We start from the raw sequence: 14,764 nt of genomic DNA on the forward strand, positions 1-14,764 counted from the left end.
TAAAGCTGTGGCCATCCTATGCTGGCAGGTCCCAGACTTTCCCTGTCTGCTCCATGTAGGCCCAGGCATGAGGCAGGGAGAGGAAGGAAGTTTGGGTCCTTCAGGCACCTGCCCTCCTACCTCACCACCCATCACACATCCCAGGTAGGGGATGGCTTCTTTAGCTGAACTGCCGCCTCCCAGCCTCTGCTTGTCAGGCTCCTCCCCTTACAAACAGAAAGAAGGGGCACAAGGAGATCTGGTCCAGTGCCCCCATTTCCGCTATCCACCCACACCCCACCCAAGCTCTGGGTACCTCCCCAGGCCCCCTTCCCTACCACAAAACCTCAAACATCACATCCCCTCTCTCCAAACTCCACCCTACCCAGGCAGAGCCAGCCACTCTTCCCCCAAAGTCTGTAGGCCCCTCTACAGATGGCACTGTCACCCATCTTACTTCAAAGGGTTTATTGAGACAAGTTTTCACATATAAGATAGGGGCAGAGGGTATGGAGCTTATAAACAGGAACCTGAAAGGGGGACCGAGGGCAGAGTGGAACCAAACAAAGAGTGAAATAAATAGAGGAAAAGAGTAGAGGGTGAGGAGACTGACCAAGACTATCACACAGTGATAACGTGGGTGGGGGCAGGCGCCATTAAAATCCCATTATTTATACAGATATACAGGGAGTTAAGGGGGCCCAGGGCACCCTATTCCACCCTCCACACCCCAGGGAGGGGCACCAGAAGGCCAGTTCTCCCCATACTCTATCCGGTGCGGGCTGGGAGGGCTGCCCTGGGAGGAGTGCTGGGCAGTTCCTGGCCTGGAAGCCACGGTTAGTGTCTGGAAAGCAGGGGAGGGGTGGAGGGCAGGGGGCCAGGGCTCAGCTCCGTGGCTCCAGCCTACCAAGGAAGGGTGTCTGGAATTCCTCCCAGCATTGCTCCCACCAGGTATGGGAGATGGGGAGGAGGGGGCAGGAGCTCAAAAGGAGAACCTGGCACCTTCTGGCATCTTGGAAAAAGTGATTCTCAAAAGCAGCTGGCCCTGGCTGTGCCGCCCTCCAGAAGGCAGCTCTGATACCAGGAGCAGGTGTCAGGGCATAGGGAGAAACTCCCAGAGACCACCTTCAAGGGGAATTCCTGAAAGGGGCTGATCCCAAGCTGGATGCTCAGGGAAGGGAGCTGTGCGGGATGGGGCTCCTGGGGAAAGGTCCATTAGCACCACCAGGCTCCATGCCAGCTGGGAAGAGGCCAGGCCTCTGCGCCTCTGAAGTGAGGCTGAGTGTCGCCTGCAGGAGACAGAAGGGAGGGGAGACTAGACCACAACCTCTAGGGTGCTGCTCCCTCAACCCCCTCCCCTGCATGTCAAGGGGTTACCTCAGCTATTCTCAGTGTCCCTGACTGGACTATGGGACCTAGTATAACCCAAAGGGCCAGCAGTGAGAACACAGGGGGTTTCTATCCCTTTTGTCCGAAACTAAAATGGGCACCAGGCCCTCACCTCAGCCCCACCTGCCTGGCCCCACTCCCCAGGCAGAGTGGGGCCAGGTGGGCATCATACGAAGACCTTGGCCAGGGCATCGGCACCAGCACTGGCAATAAGTGCCTTGCTGGGGTGGCAGGCGACGGCATGGATGGCCTCCTCATGCTTCTTGCGGTGGGCTGTGATCTCCTGCACACACGTTTTGTTGTCCAGGCTCCACAGACGCAGGGAACAGTCATGGCCTGCATAGTGTGGAAGAAGGGGCTATCACCGAGCTCCTTGCTCAGCTTCCTGGCCTTGTCCAAAGGCCATGGGTCAGGTAGGACTGAACCCTCTTCCCTACCATTCCTCTGCACAGTCATCCCCTGACACAGACCCAAAGGGAAATGCTTTTTTTTTTTTTTTTTTTGAAACAGTGTCATTATGTGGCCCTCTGTGACCTCAAACTCTTGGGCTTAAGTGATTCTCTTGCCTCAGCCTCCCACATAGCCAGGACCTGCCACAACACCTGGTTATTTTTTAATTGCAGTTGTCACTGTTGTTTGGCAGGCCTGGGCTGGATTCAAACCCACCAGCTCTGATGTATGTGGCTTGCGCCCTAGCTGCTGAGCTAAAGACGCCATCCAGGAAAATGCTTTTGTCCCATCCTGTCAACCGTCCATCAAGTCACCGAGTATTAGTGAACACCTGTAGGAGCAGTGAACAAAATAGGCAAATCTCCCTGCCCTATGGTGCTGTCAGCATGGGAGACAATAAGAAAATAGAAGCAAGCATGCCCATGACCAGTGTGAGGACAGGATGGCAGGTAGGAATGGAGGGAGGAGCCTTCCGGGCAGTGGGACAGCCATAGGGTCCAGAGGCAGGAGCACCTACAGGTTTGAGAATGACAGCAGGTGGATGTGACTACAGGGCTTAAGCAGGGGTAGGGAAAGGAGGGAAGAGGTGAAAGGAAGAGGGTGGGAGGAAGATCAGGCCTTGGGAAGACTCAGCACTCCCCACTGCCTTCACACTTCCCAGGATGGAATGCTTTCTATACTAAATCTCTGCACCTGGGTCAGCCCCTGTATCTCAGTGGTTAGGGCGCCAGCCACATACACTGGGGCTGGCGGGTTCAAACCCAGCCCAGGGCCTGCCAAACAATGACAACTACAACAAAAAAATAGCCAGGTGTTGTAGCAGGCACCTGTAGTCCCAGCTACTTGGGAGGCTGCGGCAAAAGAATCCCTTAAGCCCAAGAGTTTGAGGTTGCTGTGAGCTGTGACACCAAAGCACTCTACTGAGGGTGACATAATGTGACTCTGACTCAAATAAATAAATAAATAAATCTCTGCATCTGGCTGCATCTCACTGACCGTCCTGTTCCCTCACATGATAGCTGCTGCTACCAAGGGGCAGGTAGAGAACAAGGCCTAAGGCTGAGATGCCCATCCATGATTGCACAGTGACATGAGACAGAGCCGGCCATGATCACTCCCTACCCATCTCCCCCCTTTACCACCTCTGACCGCGTATCTATGTGATCTACACATACTTGGTCATTGACACTGGCACAGGGTCTCAGGGGGCCTGATGCCAGGCATCTCTGAAGCAGGCCTTGTCCTTCACCCCTAGGGAGCTCCAGCACCCTTCCATCTACCCACATCCTGCCTCATCCCCTCTAGGCACAGCCCCACAGTAACTGGGTCTCAGTGGCCCCAGCCAGGGAAAGCAGAGTAGGACTAAATGTTCAAAACCTCCATGGGGATTTCAGTAGCTAGACTTGGACTTTCATTTCCACAGTCCACTGGGCTATGACCAAGTTAAGAAACTTAGCCCTGAGTCTCAGGCCTCACATCTGTAAAATGGGGATAAAAGTACCTAGCACACAGGGTTGCTTAGAAAACTAAATGAGACACTATAGCCATGGCATCGCCTGAGGGCTCCAACCCTGCACTTCACTGCTGAGTCCTGTTATGTCACCCTGACCAAAGAGATTCCCGCCCAGACTAGCTTCCCTCAAGCCCCAGCCCCAAAAGCCCCCACCACTGCCTAGGGTCAATGCCTATGTCTCCTCTTCTCCCCAACCCTGCTGGGTACAGCATGCTGCATCCCATGCTGTGGGGAAAGGACAGCTAAGAGGGTCCCAACTTACTTCCGGACATCAGGAATACACCATTTGGGTCCACAGCTAGGCAGGTGACTGCATCCAGGTGGGCAACCATGGAGTGCACTGTTTTACCTGAAGAGAGAGGGGGTGGATGGCAGGTTCCCTTCCCAGTCTGGGCCACGCCCAGGAAGGTGAAGGAGCTGGAGATGCTGTGACAGCCTCCAATGGGGACACGTCTACTTCTGGGCCATCCTGCTCCAGGGGCTGGGCCTCACCTGTCCGATTGTCCAGGAAGCGGATGCCTCTGTCATCGTGGGCGGTGATGGTGAGGGGCTGGTTTGGATGACTCACTACTTGGTTAATCTGGGTTGGTCCTGGAAGGAAAAGTGGGGGAAAGGGAAGGGCATTAAGGGGGAAGAAAGGAAGACCAAGACAGAAGCAAGAGAGGAGCATGGCTGACTCTACCCTCTGCCCCAATGTCAAGGTGGGAGCCCCAAAGACTACCCCTTCCCAGGCCTCAGAGCTGCCTCTACAAAATGAGCCCTGGGCCCTATTTGCAGGGTTTGGAGAGGAAAGGGACATGAAAATATGCATCTGTTCTACCAAGAAGGCCAACAGGGCATCCATGATGCAGTCTTCCCTCGGCCCCCAAGAGCTGTGAGTGTGGGCAGGGCTGGGCCCTCACTGGACCTTATTTCCTTCTTGCCTCAGGGCCCCTGAGGGCACAGGGGAGTCATCTTGATCTGACTATCAAGCAGGTCGCAAAAGCACCAGGAAGAATTGAGACCTTGTAAGTATGCAGACCGTAGTTCCCTGGCTTGGCCCAGCCACAGGCCCCAGGGGCTCCCTTACCGCTGCTCCCCCGAGACTCCAGCGTGAGGAGGGCACTGCCAGCCTCTAGGTCATACAGGACAGTGTCGCCAGAGCGGAAGGAGGCCACAATGTGGGCAGGCTCGGTGCTGGTGAAGGCCACTGAGGTGGGGATCCCATGCTCTGAAGGAGAGAAGGCTGCCTGATGGCCCAGTCCTGGGGTGGAGGGGGCTGTGGGATGGGAGGCCTGGGCCTTCATCAGGAGGCACCCTGATGGCTTCCAGCTCCACACCACTCTTACGTGAGGTACCAGGGTCCCCTACTCACCACTGGTTGTAGGGAAGGTACAGAGGCAGGTCGGGCTGCTGCTACTGGGGTCCCAGATGCGGACAGTGCCATCAGCAGAGCAGGAGGCCAGACGCTGGGAGGTGGGACTGAAGGCCAGGCCCCATACCGCATCCCCATGGCCCTCCAGGACGTGGCTCAGCACACTTGGGTCTGGACCCAGCGCAGGGAGGAAACAGGCTGCATCAGGCCTGCCAGCCCCACCCCAGACAGTCCAGAGCTCCAGCTATGCCAAGACCTGGGCAGCTGGGCTTAAGCCTCCATTCACCCAGCTTCACCTCCAGAACCCTGGACTGCCTCCAGAGCTGTCAATACTGGTACAGGCCAGAAGCTGCTCACATTAACCACTAGCTTTTTGAGGAAGATTCTAGGGCTCCAGAGGGCAAGGACTTCCATCTGTTCATGGTTGTCTCCCTAGGGCCCAGAAACTGGGTGCTCCATACATAATTTTTAGGACTCAATTAAGGAAAGAAGGCGTTGGTTCTGCGGCCCCTGAGGATTGGCACACACCCACTATTCATTGCACTGGACCCATCCTTAGCCCAGTCTTTGCTGCCCATGCCTAATCTCTCTAAAGCTCTCTGGTTGCTCAGGGTCCTGCCATGGCCTCTATTCTGTGGTTACTGGAGTCCTTAGAGGTAACTTTAGCCTTAACCCTGCCAACACCCAAAGTGTGGCAGCTAACTTGGCTACATTGACCCTTGACCTCTTGTAGGCAGGATTCTAAGAACACGGGGGACAGATACTGAACAGAAGCTAGGAGTCTGGTCACTTCTCCACCTAACTTGTAAGTACCCCTTGACAAACCTTGGTTTCCTACAATCTGGCCACACTAACTCCATCTCCTCTACTCTCACCTCACATACTCCCTCCACTCAAGAACACAGAGACCCTGGCCAATCCCTACACAACGTGCAGATCCCTAGGCTCAGCTACCCCAGCCTCTGCCTTCTCTGAAACCAGCTCATGCTCATTCTCAGAGCAGCTGAACCATCTCCCACCACCATCACTCCCATCTCAGCCCGCCTGTCCCTCCAGAGTCACACACTAAATCACTGCGCCAGGCTGGAGCCCCCTCACGTACACTCCCAGCACCCCTGCAGTGGCAGGCAAGTGATGAACACAAAACATCGTGTGGAAGGAATGACCCCAGTGGGCAGGGGTGGAGGAAAAGAAGGCAGGGGGAGGTGTCCTCACCGTAGCCATCATAGGGGTCCATGTTGAGGTCTGGAATCTTCCAGCTATGGATGCAGGCATCTGCCCCACCACTGTAACAGTATTCACTATTGCTGCCCATGGCGACTGCTAACACAGGGCCCCTGAAGGGTACAAAGTTGGGTGAAGGGAAATGAGACAAGAAGTTCAAAACCTTTCTTGGCCGGCGCCCATCACTCAGTGGTTAGGGCACGGGCCACATACTCGGGGGCTGGTGGGTTCAAATCTGGCTCAGGCCTGCTAAACAAACAAACAACAAAAAAAAATAGCTGGGCATTGTGGCTGGTGCCTGTAGTCCCAGCTCTTCCAGAGCCTGAGGCAAAAGAATCGCTTGAACCCGAAAGTTTGAGGTTGCTGTGAGCTAAGACGCCATAGCACTCTACTGAGGAACCAAGTGAGACTGTCTCAAAAAACAAACAAAAAACACCCTTTCTTCGCCACAGGACCTTAAAGTTCTCTACTAGCATTTTTTGAAGATGGCCAAAAGGAATTCAGCCCCTAGGGCTCTGGCTGTGCCACCCAGGCAAGTTGCCTGTGCCCTGCCTTCTCTCAGCCCTCACCTCCATGTACTCTTCTAAGGACTAACCACCAGGGACACATTAAAGTTGACACATGGCCCCAGAGGCAGGGTGTGTTATGTGCAGAGGGTTGCAATGTGCAGGACAGGAGAGGCAAGGGGATTCAGCCTTCCTGTCACCCTGCCTCCTACCCCTGTCCTGCTGGATGGCAGTGAGCAGGTATAGAATCAGACTGCTATGTTTCTAGCAGGCTCTGAGAGCCTCCATACCTGTGAGCCCGGAAGGCGTGAATGGGTTCCACATCCAGTGCAGCATTCCTGTGAGGAGACAGAGGAGCCCACTGTCACTGAGAGACCTGTCATCCTCTCCCCAGGGGTGCCCGCCCCCCCACTCTGGAATTGTTGCCCTCACTTCTTGGCCGTGACTGCTTTCTGCAGGTTCCAGAGCTTGAGTGTGCCGTCCTCAGAGGCAGTGAGCAAAGCTGACTGGCTGTGGTGGAAAGCCAGGGAGCGGATGCCATCGTAGTGTGAGCGCAGGGTGAATTTAGGATTCCACGTCTTCTTAAAGGCATCTTTGCTGTCAGACAGCTGAGGGGGGCGGTGAGATGCCTCAGTGTCTCCTCATCATCCTGGCAGTCAGGCAGACACTGACACCTAGGACTTCAGGATCCCTCCCTTCCCCACCTAGATCACCCTGGCAGGAGGGAGGGTATGAGGGCATTAGGGCCTGCCAGCCAAGGAAGTAGGCCGCTCTAATGAGCCTTCTTTCCTGAGTCCTAACACCCTTGCAGCCTGTGCTCCACTTGGCAGGGCAGAATCCCCTCACTCACTCAGCAAATTCCCACAGTATGATAGGTTCTGAGGAGACAAAGGTAAGCCTGACTCCTTGGAGACCAGCAGTTCAGAGGAAGGGAACCCAGAGGAGATAATCAGATCATCCCACAAGTGCACAGAATTACAAACTATGAGGAATACTATGAATTAAAAATGCACTAGGAAGGCCAGGTGTGCTGCCTCAGGCCTGTAATCCTAGTACTCTGGAAGGCCAAGTCTGAGACCAGCCTGAGCAAAAGTGAGACCCTGTCTCTACTAAAAATAGAAAAACTAGCTGGGCATTGTGGCAGGTGCCTGTAGTCCCAGCTACTTGGGAGGCTGAGGCAGAAGGACAGCTTGACACCAAGAGTTTGAGGTTGCTGTGAGCTACGATGCTATGGTACTCTACTGAGAGCAACAAAGTGAGACTCTGTCTCTCCAAAATAAATAAGTAAATGAATAAATAAATAAATAAATAAATTAGAACAGAATATAAAAATGCACTAAGATAGGCCAGGTGCAGTGGCTCAGGCCTATAATCCTAGCACTCTGGAGGCTGAGGCAGGAGGATCCCTTTTCCTTACAAGTTTGAGACCAGCCTGATTAAGAGAAAAACCCAATCTCTACTAAAAATAGAAAAATCAGGTGGGCATCATGGCAGACACCTGTACTCCCAGCTACTCAGGAGACTGAGGCAGAAGGATTGCTCGAATCCAAGAGTTCAAGGTTGCTATGAGCTATGATGCCAGGGCACTTTAGCCCAGGCAACAGAATAAGACAAAAAAAAAAAAAAAAAGCATGAGGACACAAGGAGGAGATACTAGATACTAGACAGCCCAACCTCCTCTGTGGGGTCAATAAGGCTTTCCTGAGGAAGAGATAAGTGAGTAGGACTTAACAAATAAAGGAAGGGAGACAGGGAAGGTAGAACTGCATATGCAAAAGTCCTGAGGTAGGAAGTAGCAAGGGCGGGTCCAGGCCTGACAGGTCCACACTGCAGGAATACAGAAGTTGAGGAGGAGAGAGGCTAATGAGGCCTGGTGGGTGGCAAAAGCCAGAATGGTGAACTGCATCAAATCTGTGCTTCATCCTTGGAAAAAGCCTCAGAGAACTGGAGAGGCAGGGAAGGATTTAGAGCAGGGGAATGACATGGCTCCTTCTGACCAGACCATGGGGCACTCAGACCAGGGGCAGGTAAGAGTAGCTGCCAAGATAGAAGTTAAGAGATCATAAAGTCCCAGGGAAAGATGAGGACATTCACACCAGACACTTGACTGTGGAGGTAGAAACAAGAACACAAGTGCAGAGATGGCAAGAATAGAATTAACAGGCCTGGTAGAGACACTAAAACATGCCCTGATGGACGATGGTACCACCCACCAAGTGGGGGACCCAGCAAAGCCAGGCTTAGGAAAGCCAACAATGAGATTGCCAGGTGAGCCTCAGAGCCACGCCCTAAGACAATTCATATCTGAAGAACCCTCTACCCAGCTCAAGGTCCCCATCTTAGCTGTCACTTTTGCTACAGTTTTTTAGAGCCAGAGGATCTGCTGTCTTGTGGTTCCCCTGCTCCCTCCCCCCCTCAGTGTGGCAGAGTTCTTAGGACAAGCAGAAGGGCCCTAGAACACATTCCTTGGCACTTTCTGCAGTTCAGGCCTGCACTGTGGCCTCCCTCTCTGCGCCCACAGCAGTGCCCCAGCCTCACTAGGATCACCAACACCTGAGAGCCTGTCCTGCCATGGGAAACGCAAACGCGCACCCAAGGTGGAGGTTCCCAGATGGCCAGAGGTCTTTCCAGATCTCAGGCTCAGAGCATTTCATTCCAGCCTGCTGGCCCCATTCACAGCAGATTGGCTTAAGGCCATCTTCCTGCATCCCCAAATGCCTATGGGTGCTAGGGAGCACTGAGTGAAGGAATCTGGCACATGCTTGAGACAGGCTCTGGAGTCTTCTAGGCCCTGCTCCTTAGTGACCATGGTCATGTCCCTCCACCTGCCTGTACCCCTCTGTAAAACTGAGCAGGAGAAGCCAACTCCTAGGGCTGTGGAATGACCTCTGAGCACAGAACCCAGTCAGAGCTCTGGGCATGATGTCCACTGGGGGCCAGATGGGGGCACCTGGAAAACTTACATCACAGCTGAGGTCGTTGTCGTTGGTGACGGTGAGATCTGCCAAGTCCCCCAGGCTCACCTCCCCGCCCCCGATAGTGTCCATGATGAAAACGTCTGAGGAGAAGCCAAAGGAACCTGGTAGGGGGAGGGGAAGGGAGGGGCAGGGAGGGCCAGGGAGAGAGAGAACGAAAGAAAGAGGCAGAGAGAAAGATAAGGAACAAGAAAGAGAGACAGGGAATGGGCAAGACCAAGAATCACAGCTGGAAAGGAGGAGACAGAGAGAAACAGACAGGGCAGGACAGACAAAAAGAGGGAGACAGAGACAGACAGACGAACTTTTGGGACAGGGAGGCTGCAAACTGGAGGCTGGGCCTCGACCCCTGAGGACACAGAAGCCCTGGGCTTAGCTCTGCAGCCTCCCTCTGCTGCGGGCCCACAAGTCTGGGCCAGGGCACAGGGGGCTTCTTACCTTCGTGTGGCCGGGGCTGGGGTGTGCCTGGAGGTGGGCCAGTCACTTTAGGGGGCAGCCCATCCACATCCCGGAGGTCAGCCAGGATGCCCTGGAGCTTGACCCGCCGGCTTTCTGCAGGGACAAGGCACAGAGCAGGAGTTGCCCACCAGGTTCCAACCTAGCCTCACACAGGAGATGCCCTCCCTACCACTGGAGGCTTTCCTATGACTGTGGGCAGCTATGTAGCTCTGGGTCCAGATGGCAGACGTAGAGGAGACAGAGGCTGACTAGGACCCTCGGGGAGGCAGTAGGCAGGTTGCAGTGGCCTTTGCCATGCATCCCACATGACCCCCAAGGGCCCTCCCAGCCAGGACTCACAGGACAGGGAGGAAGACGCAGTCCTGCCCCACCTGCCTCTCCCCCACTGGGTCCTCATCCTGTTCCTTCCTTGAGGTCAGCCAAAATTGGATGTGGGCCTGCCTGTGTCCCAAAGGGGATTTTCCAGGGAAGGGATGAGGGACCCAGCCACTACAGGTTGGGCCTCCTGCTCTCCTTGGCCACTCTCCTCTCAGGAAGTATATCCGTCCGGTGTAGAGACCCGGGGACAGGAAGCAGCTGCAGGCAGCTTTGTGCGGAAGGGGCAGGACCTAGGGTCTGGCCCTACTGCCCTCATGGCTAGAGAATCCTCAACTCACCCAGCTCATGGGGGTTCCCATCTGTAGTACAACGCCGAGGGTCTGGAGACCCTTCCCCGTCCTCTCCTGAGCCCAGGAAATCAAACTCATTGATGGCATCCTCAGAGTCATCCTCCTCATCCTCATCTTCCATTTCAGGCACCAGGGCCTTAGATGGGAGCTGGGACATGGAGAAGCAGACAGGTCAGGGAGAGATTAAGTATCTAAGTATCTAAGAACAGACAAGCCAGGATTCCCAGCCTTCTGCTTGTCCCTTCAGAAGGGACTGTCTTAGCTGCCAAGTGGCTATCCTGCACCATCTGCTGTGCCCATGCGCTCTCCCTAACCCACCTTCAGCCACTGCTTGTCACTAGGGGTAGGGGTGGGCCCCTTACACTCACACAGCCCCTCCTCCTGGTCTGTGCTGAGCCGGCCCCACAGCGCAGTGGCTTGCAGGAAAAGGGAGCACAGCAATGGGCTTGCAGGGGGAGCAGTGTGAATGAATGAGGTGCTCAGCTACATATAACAGCCTCAGCATTTTCCCCCATGAGTACAGCAGGAATGATAGAATGAACGCTCACCAAACACTGCCCCAGCTCCTGTGCTCACACAAGAACAAATCACACTCCCTGCATGGGCACTGAATAAGCTCCACATACATGGCTTCAGTGAACCCCCACCTGTGGACTGTGATGGATGCAATTACTCTTCCCATATCACAGGCAAGGAAACGGAGGCCGAATAGAGTGAAGCCACTTGCCCCAAGTCACCCAATCTGAACTCTGCCCATAGCCTGGGCAGCCTTAGCCAACTAAGAACTCCTCTAGATCTGGCTACCACTCTACCATGGACTGTGCAGGCAGGAACAGGGGAGCACACGTGAAGGCCCTGACAGCAGGAAAGACCAAGGTGCTCTGCAGGGTACTGAGGCACAGCCTGCTGCAAAAGGAGCTGGGACTCAGGGAAGGGCTGCAATCGTGCCACACCTGGACCAGAAAAGGATGTGTAGAGGGAGGAGCTCACCTTCACACGCTGCTTCTTATGCTGCACACTGTCCAGATCGTCATCCTCATCACTGTCTTCATCCTCACAGTTCTGCAGAAAGGGAATCTGCTCCAACACCGAGCCACCCAAGCGTTCCTTGCCATCTTTGCCAGCCGCATTCCTGCCCATGACAAGGAAGGGGAGAGGGGGCTTTAGTCCTGCCAGGTGTCAAAGCTCAGAAGGGAAGGCACCAGCCCAGGCATGATGGCCAAAGTCTGATCCAGCTATATACCTAAGCCCCATGTAGCCTTGATGATGATCATACACAGTGCCTCATCTCTAGTCTCTGCCTCACAGACACTCATTCCAACGAGAACCTCATTCTGACCAAACCTAGCTCCTGCTCCTGCTCCACACTGAACACCCATCCAAGTTCAAGAGGATGCCCCTAACCCTGACCCAACAGCTCCCTCATGTGGTGAGTCAGAGGGAAGCTGGAGACAGTGCCACTGATTTGACACCCTCATTCCCTGAGCCTGGTCAGACCCCAGGGGCAGGTTAGGCAAAGGACAGATATGCCCATCAGGAAAGAGGAACCTGGCTCTCTATAATTGCTCAGAGACCCACAGCCAGCTCGGCTGTGGACAGTAGGGGCACCAGTGCTCCATGGTCCCTGCTCCAAAAAAGCCTGAACCATCTCCAGCGACAGATGGCACTCCTACTTCTACCTCCCAGTTTCCACACGATGCCAAGTTTTGGCAGGGGAGGGTTTTACCAAACCTCCCTGCCAAACCTGCCAAACCTGACTCTACAGGAAGAGCAGGGTGGAATTCCAAGTTCAGGTAAATGTAAATACCTTCCTATTTGCCATTAGGGTGATGCTCCAGAGAGTTCTTGGACATTGCCCAGCTTTACAGTTATCACTTGGTGGAGAGATCACTGCAGTTTTACCCTTACTTGGCTCCAGGCTATCATACCCACAACTCACTTTGGAGACATCTTCTCATTCTCATGGGTTTTTCTCCCACAATACTGGCTGTGCCAGCAAAGGCCAGCTCAGCCTCCCTTCCAGCTTCCTCCCCTACTCCTCCATCTATCCTCTAAGGGAGGAAGAGGGAGACTCCAGGGCTCAGGCCTTGGATTTCTTCTCTGCATCATCTATACTCACTCCCTCAGTCACTGCAGATGGCCCATGGCTCTCAAGAAATGCCCACATTGGGCGGTGCCTGTGGCTCAGTGGGTAGGGTGCCAGCCCTATATACCAAGGGTGAAAGGTTCGAACCCAGCCCCGGCCAGCTAAAACAGCAGTAACAACTGCAACAAAAATAGCAAGGCATTGTGGTAGGTGCCTGTAGTCCCAGCAGTCCTGGAGGCTAAGGCAAGAATATCACCCTAGCCTAAGAGGTGGAGGTTGCTGTGAGCTGTGATGCCATGGTACTCTACTGAGGGCGACAAAGTAAGACTCTGTCTCTAAAAAAAAAATAAAAGAAATGCCCACATGCTAGGGATCTAGAGTGAGGCTCTATGACCTGCTCTGAGACTGCCACCTTTCCATAGCCCACAGCCCATACGCTCATTTCCTACAGCCATGTGGGCTTTCCACTGCTGCCTCCTACTTCAGGCCCTTTGCATTTGCTGTTCCCTCTGCCTAGAACATTCTCCTCCTCCCAGCCACTCATGTGGCTCATCCTCCATTTTGTGCAATGTTTAGCCCAAATGTCCATGGTAGCGTTACCTCTCCTATGAGTTTTTATTATCTTTTATATTCCTCAAAGCACTCAGCATTACCTACATGATTTTGTTTATTCTGATGAATTTGTAATTAATGATGAGACTAGAAAATGAGCAAAGAAGACCCCCTAGGGCAGCAACCACATGTGTTTTGCTCCCCACTGGCAAGTCAGCCTTCAGCAGGCGTCCCGTGTTGCAAAGGAGGTGCAGGTCTGAGTCTTGGGAGAGGAGCAGCCTGGAAATGAGGCCCTGGGAGTGTGGAGGGGCACTCAAAACATAATTTATGGGATCCAAGCAATGAAGGGACAGAGAGTTCCGGAACAAATGAGCCCACATTATATTCCAGAAGGAGAAGGTGCCACCAGAGCACCCAGGAGCATCATCAGGAGAGGAGATGATACACCTGCTAGGCCCAAGGGCTCACCTCTTTATCTGCTCCTCGATCTGTTTCACCAGGAGTGACTCACCACCACTGAGCCCCACAGGGCCTGGAGTGGCCCTGGGGCCTCCTTCACTAGGCTCTGTGGCCCCATTGAGTTCCAGTGAGCGGCCCAACAGGGAACGGACTCGCTTGGACCGCATGTCGAGGATAGTGTCTGTGTAGCCTACCTCTTCCAGGTACCTGCAGGGAGACAGAGCCAATTCGAGTCAAAACCCCTCGGCTTCTTCATATACAATGCAAACTGCAACAACCTGGCGCCGGGCAACTTATGGGTGAACTTAAGAGCATATACCAAAATTTTACATAAGCATGCCCCCAATGTAGCACTTTCACTTTTGAGACCCCTTGCAGTGGAAGTCCTCACACCTATGCACAATGCTATCTCACAAGGATGTCCCTTGCAGTGTCCCATGGGGACTCAAAGTGCAGGGCCAACCTCAACATCCACTGACAGGGACATATCAGCAAATTACTGATAGATACACTAGGCAGAAAATAAACATGGCAGAGTGTCAAAGAAAGCCGCCATGATAAAGATCATAATGAAACAGTAAGTTACATGTTCCTCAGGGATCCAGTGTTTGTTTAAAAAGAAAAAAAAGCATTAACAGGTATATAAGTTTACATCACATAGAAGCACAAGCTTATATTACGTGCACCACAAGGCCTAGAAATATACACGAAACTTAATAGCAGTGACCTCTAGAAAATGGGATTAGGAATCTAAGAGGAACACCTGATACTCACTCTACTGACTCCTACAAATGAAGGAAATCTAAAAAGGAAGAAAAGTGCCTGTAGTCCCAGCTACTAGGGAGGCTGAGGCAGGAGGGTCCCTTGAGTCCAGGAGTTTGAGGTTGCTATGAGCTATGATGCCACACATAGCACTTTGGCCTAGGGAACAGAGTGAGCCTTTGCCTCAAAAAAAAAAAAAAAAAAAAAAAAATCAATCATAGGTATCTGTGGCTTCAAAAGAGAGGAGACAAAAGTTCCTTGCTAGTGCTCAAGAACCTGCTTGGCTAAAAATTCTTTTCTGTTCCCCTGTCCCTTTGGAGCCCTGTCCCTCACCTATCAAGCTGCACAGATATTCTTTGCATGTCTCATCTTTTTTTTTTTTTTTTTT

The 14,764-nt window shown here is 53.4% G+C and overlaps 1 protein-coding gene across 3 annotated transcripts in view; it reads right to left on the reverse strand.

The window, feature by feature from the left end:
- Window positions 1–432: 432 nt before the first annotated feature.
- Window positions 433–14,764, reverse strand: part of STRN4 (striatin 4) — a 19,143-nt gene continuing 4,811 nt past the window's right edge. Inside the window, exons 4-17 of one of the 3 annotated variants that reach the window (XM_023519006.1) lie at window positions 13,624–13,821; window positions 11,508–11,649; window positions 10,506–10,665; window positions 9,829–9,942; window positions 9,379–9,473; window positions 6,848–7,023; window positions 6,706–6,753; window positions 5,901–6,022; window positions 4,686–4,856; window positions 4,401–4,541; window positions 3,824–3,922; window positions 3,594–3,680; window positions 1,481–1,704; window positions 433–1,268 (exon numbers count right to left, since the gene is read on the reverse strand). In XM_023519006.1, coding sequence (XP_023374774.1) covers window positions 1,535–1,704; window positions 3,594–3,680; window positions 3,824–3,922; window positions 4,401–4,541; window positions 4,686–4,856; window positions 5,901–6,022; window positions 6,706–6,753; window positions 6,848–7,023; window positions 9,379–9,473; window positions 9,829–9,942; window positions 10,506–10,665; window positions 11,508–11,649; window positions 13,624–13,821 — 1,723 coding nt within the window. In that variant the 3' untranslated portion in view covers window positions 433–1,268; window positions 1,481–1,534. The other 2 variants (XM_012811193.2, XM_012811194.2) reach the window with 2 other exon arrangements.

Source organism: Otolemur garnettii, unplaced genomic scaffold, assembly GCF_000181295.1.
Source record: "Otolemur garnettii isolate 467f Iridium unplaced genomic scaffold, OtoGar3 scaffold00152, whole genome shotgun sequence".
Classification (NCBI taxonomy): domain Eukaryota; kingdom Metazoa; phylum Chordata; class Mammalia; order Primates; family Galagidae; genus Otolemur; species Otolemur garnettii.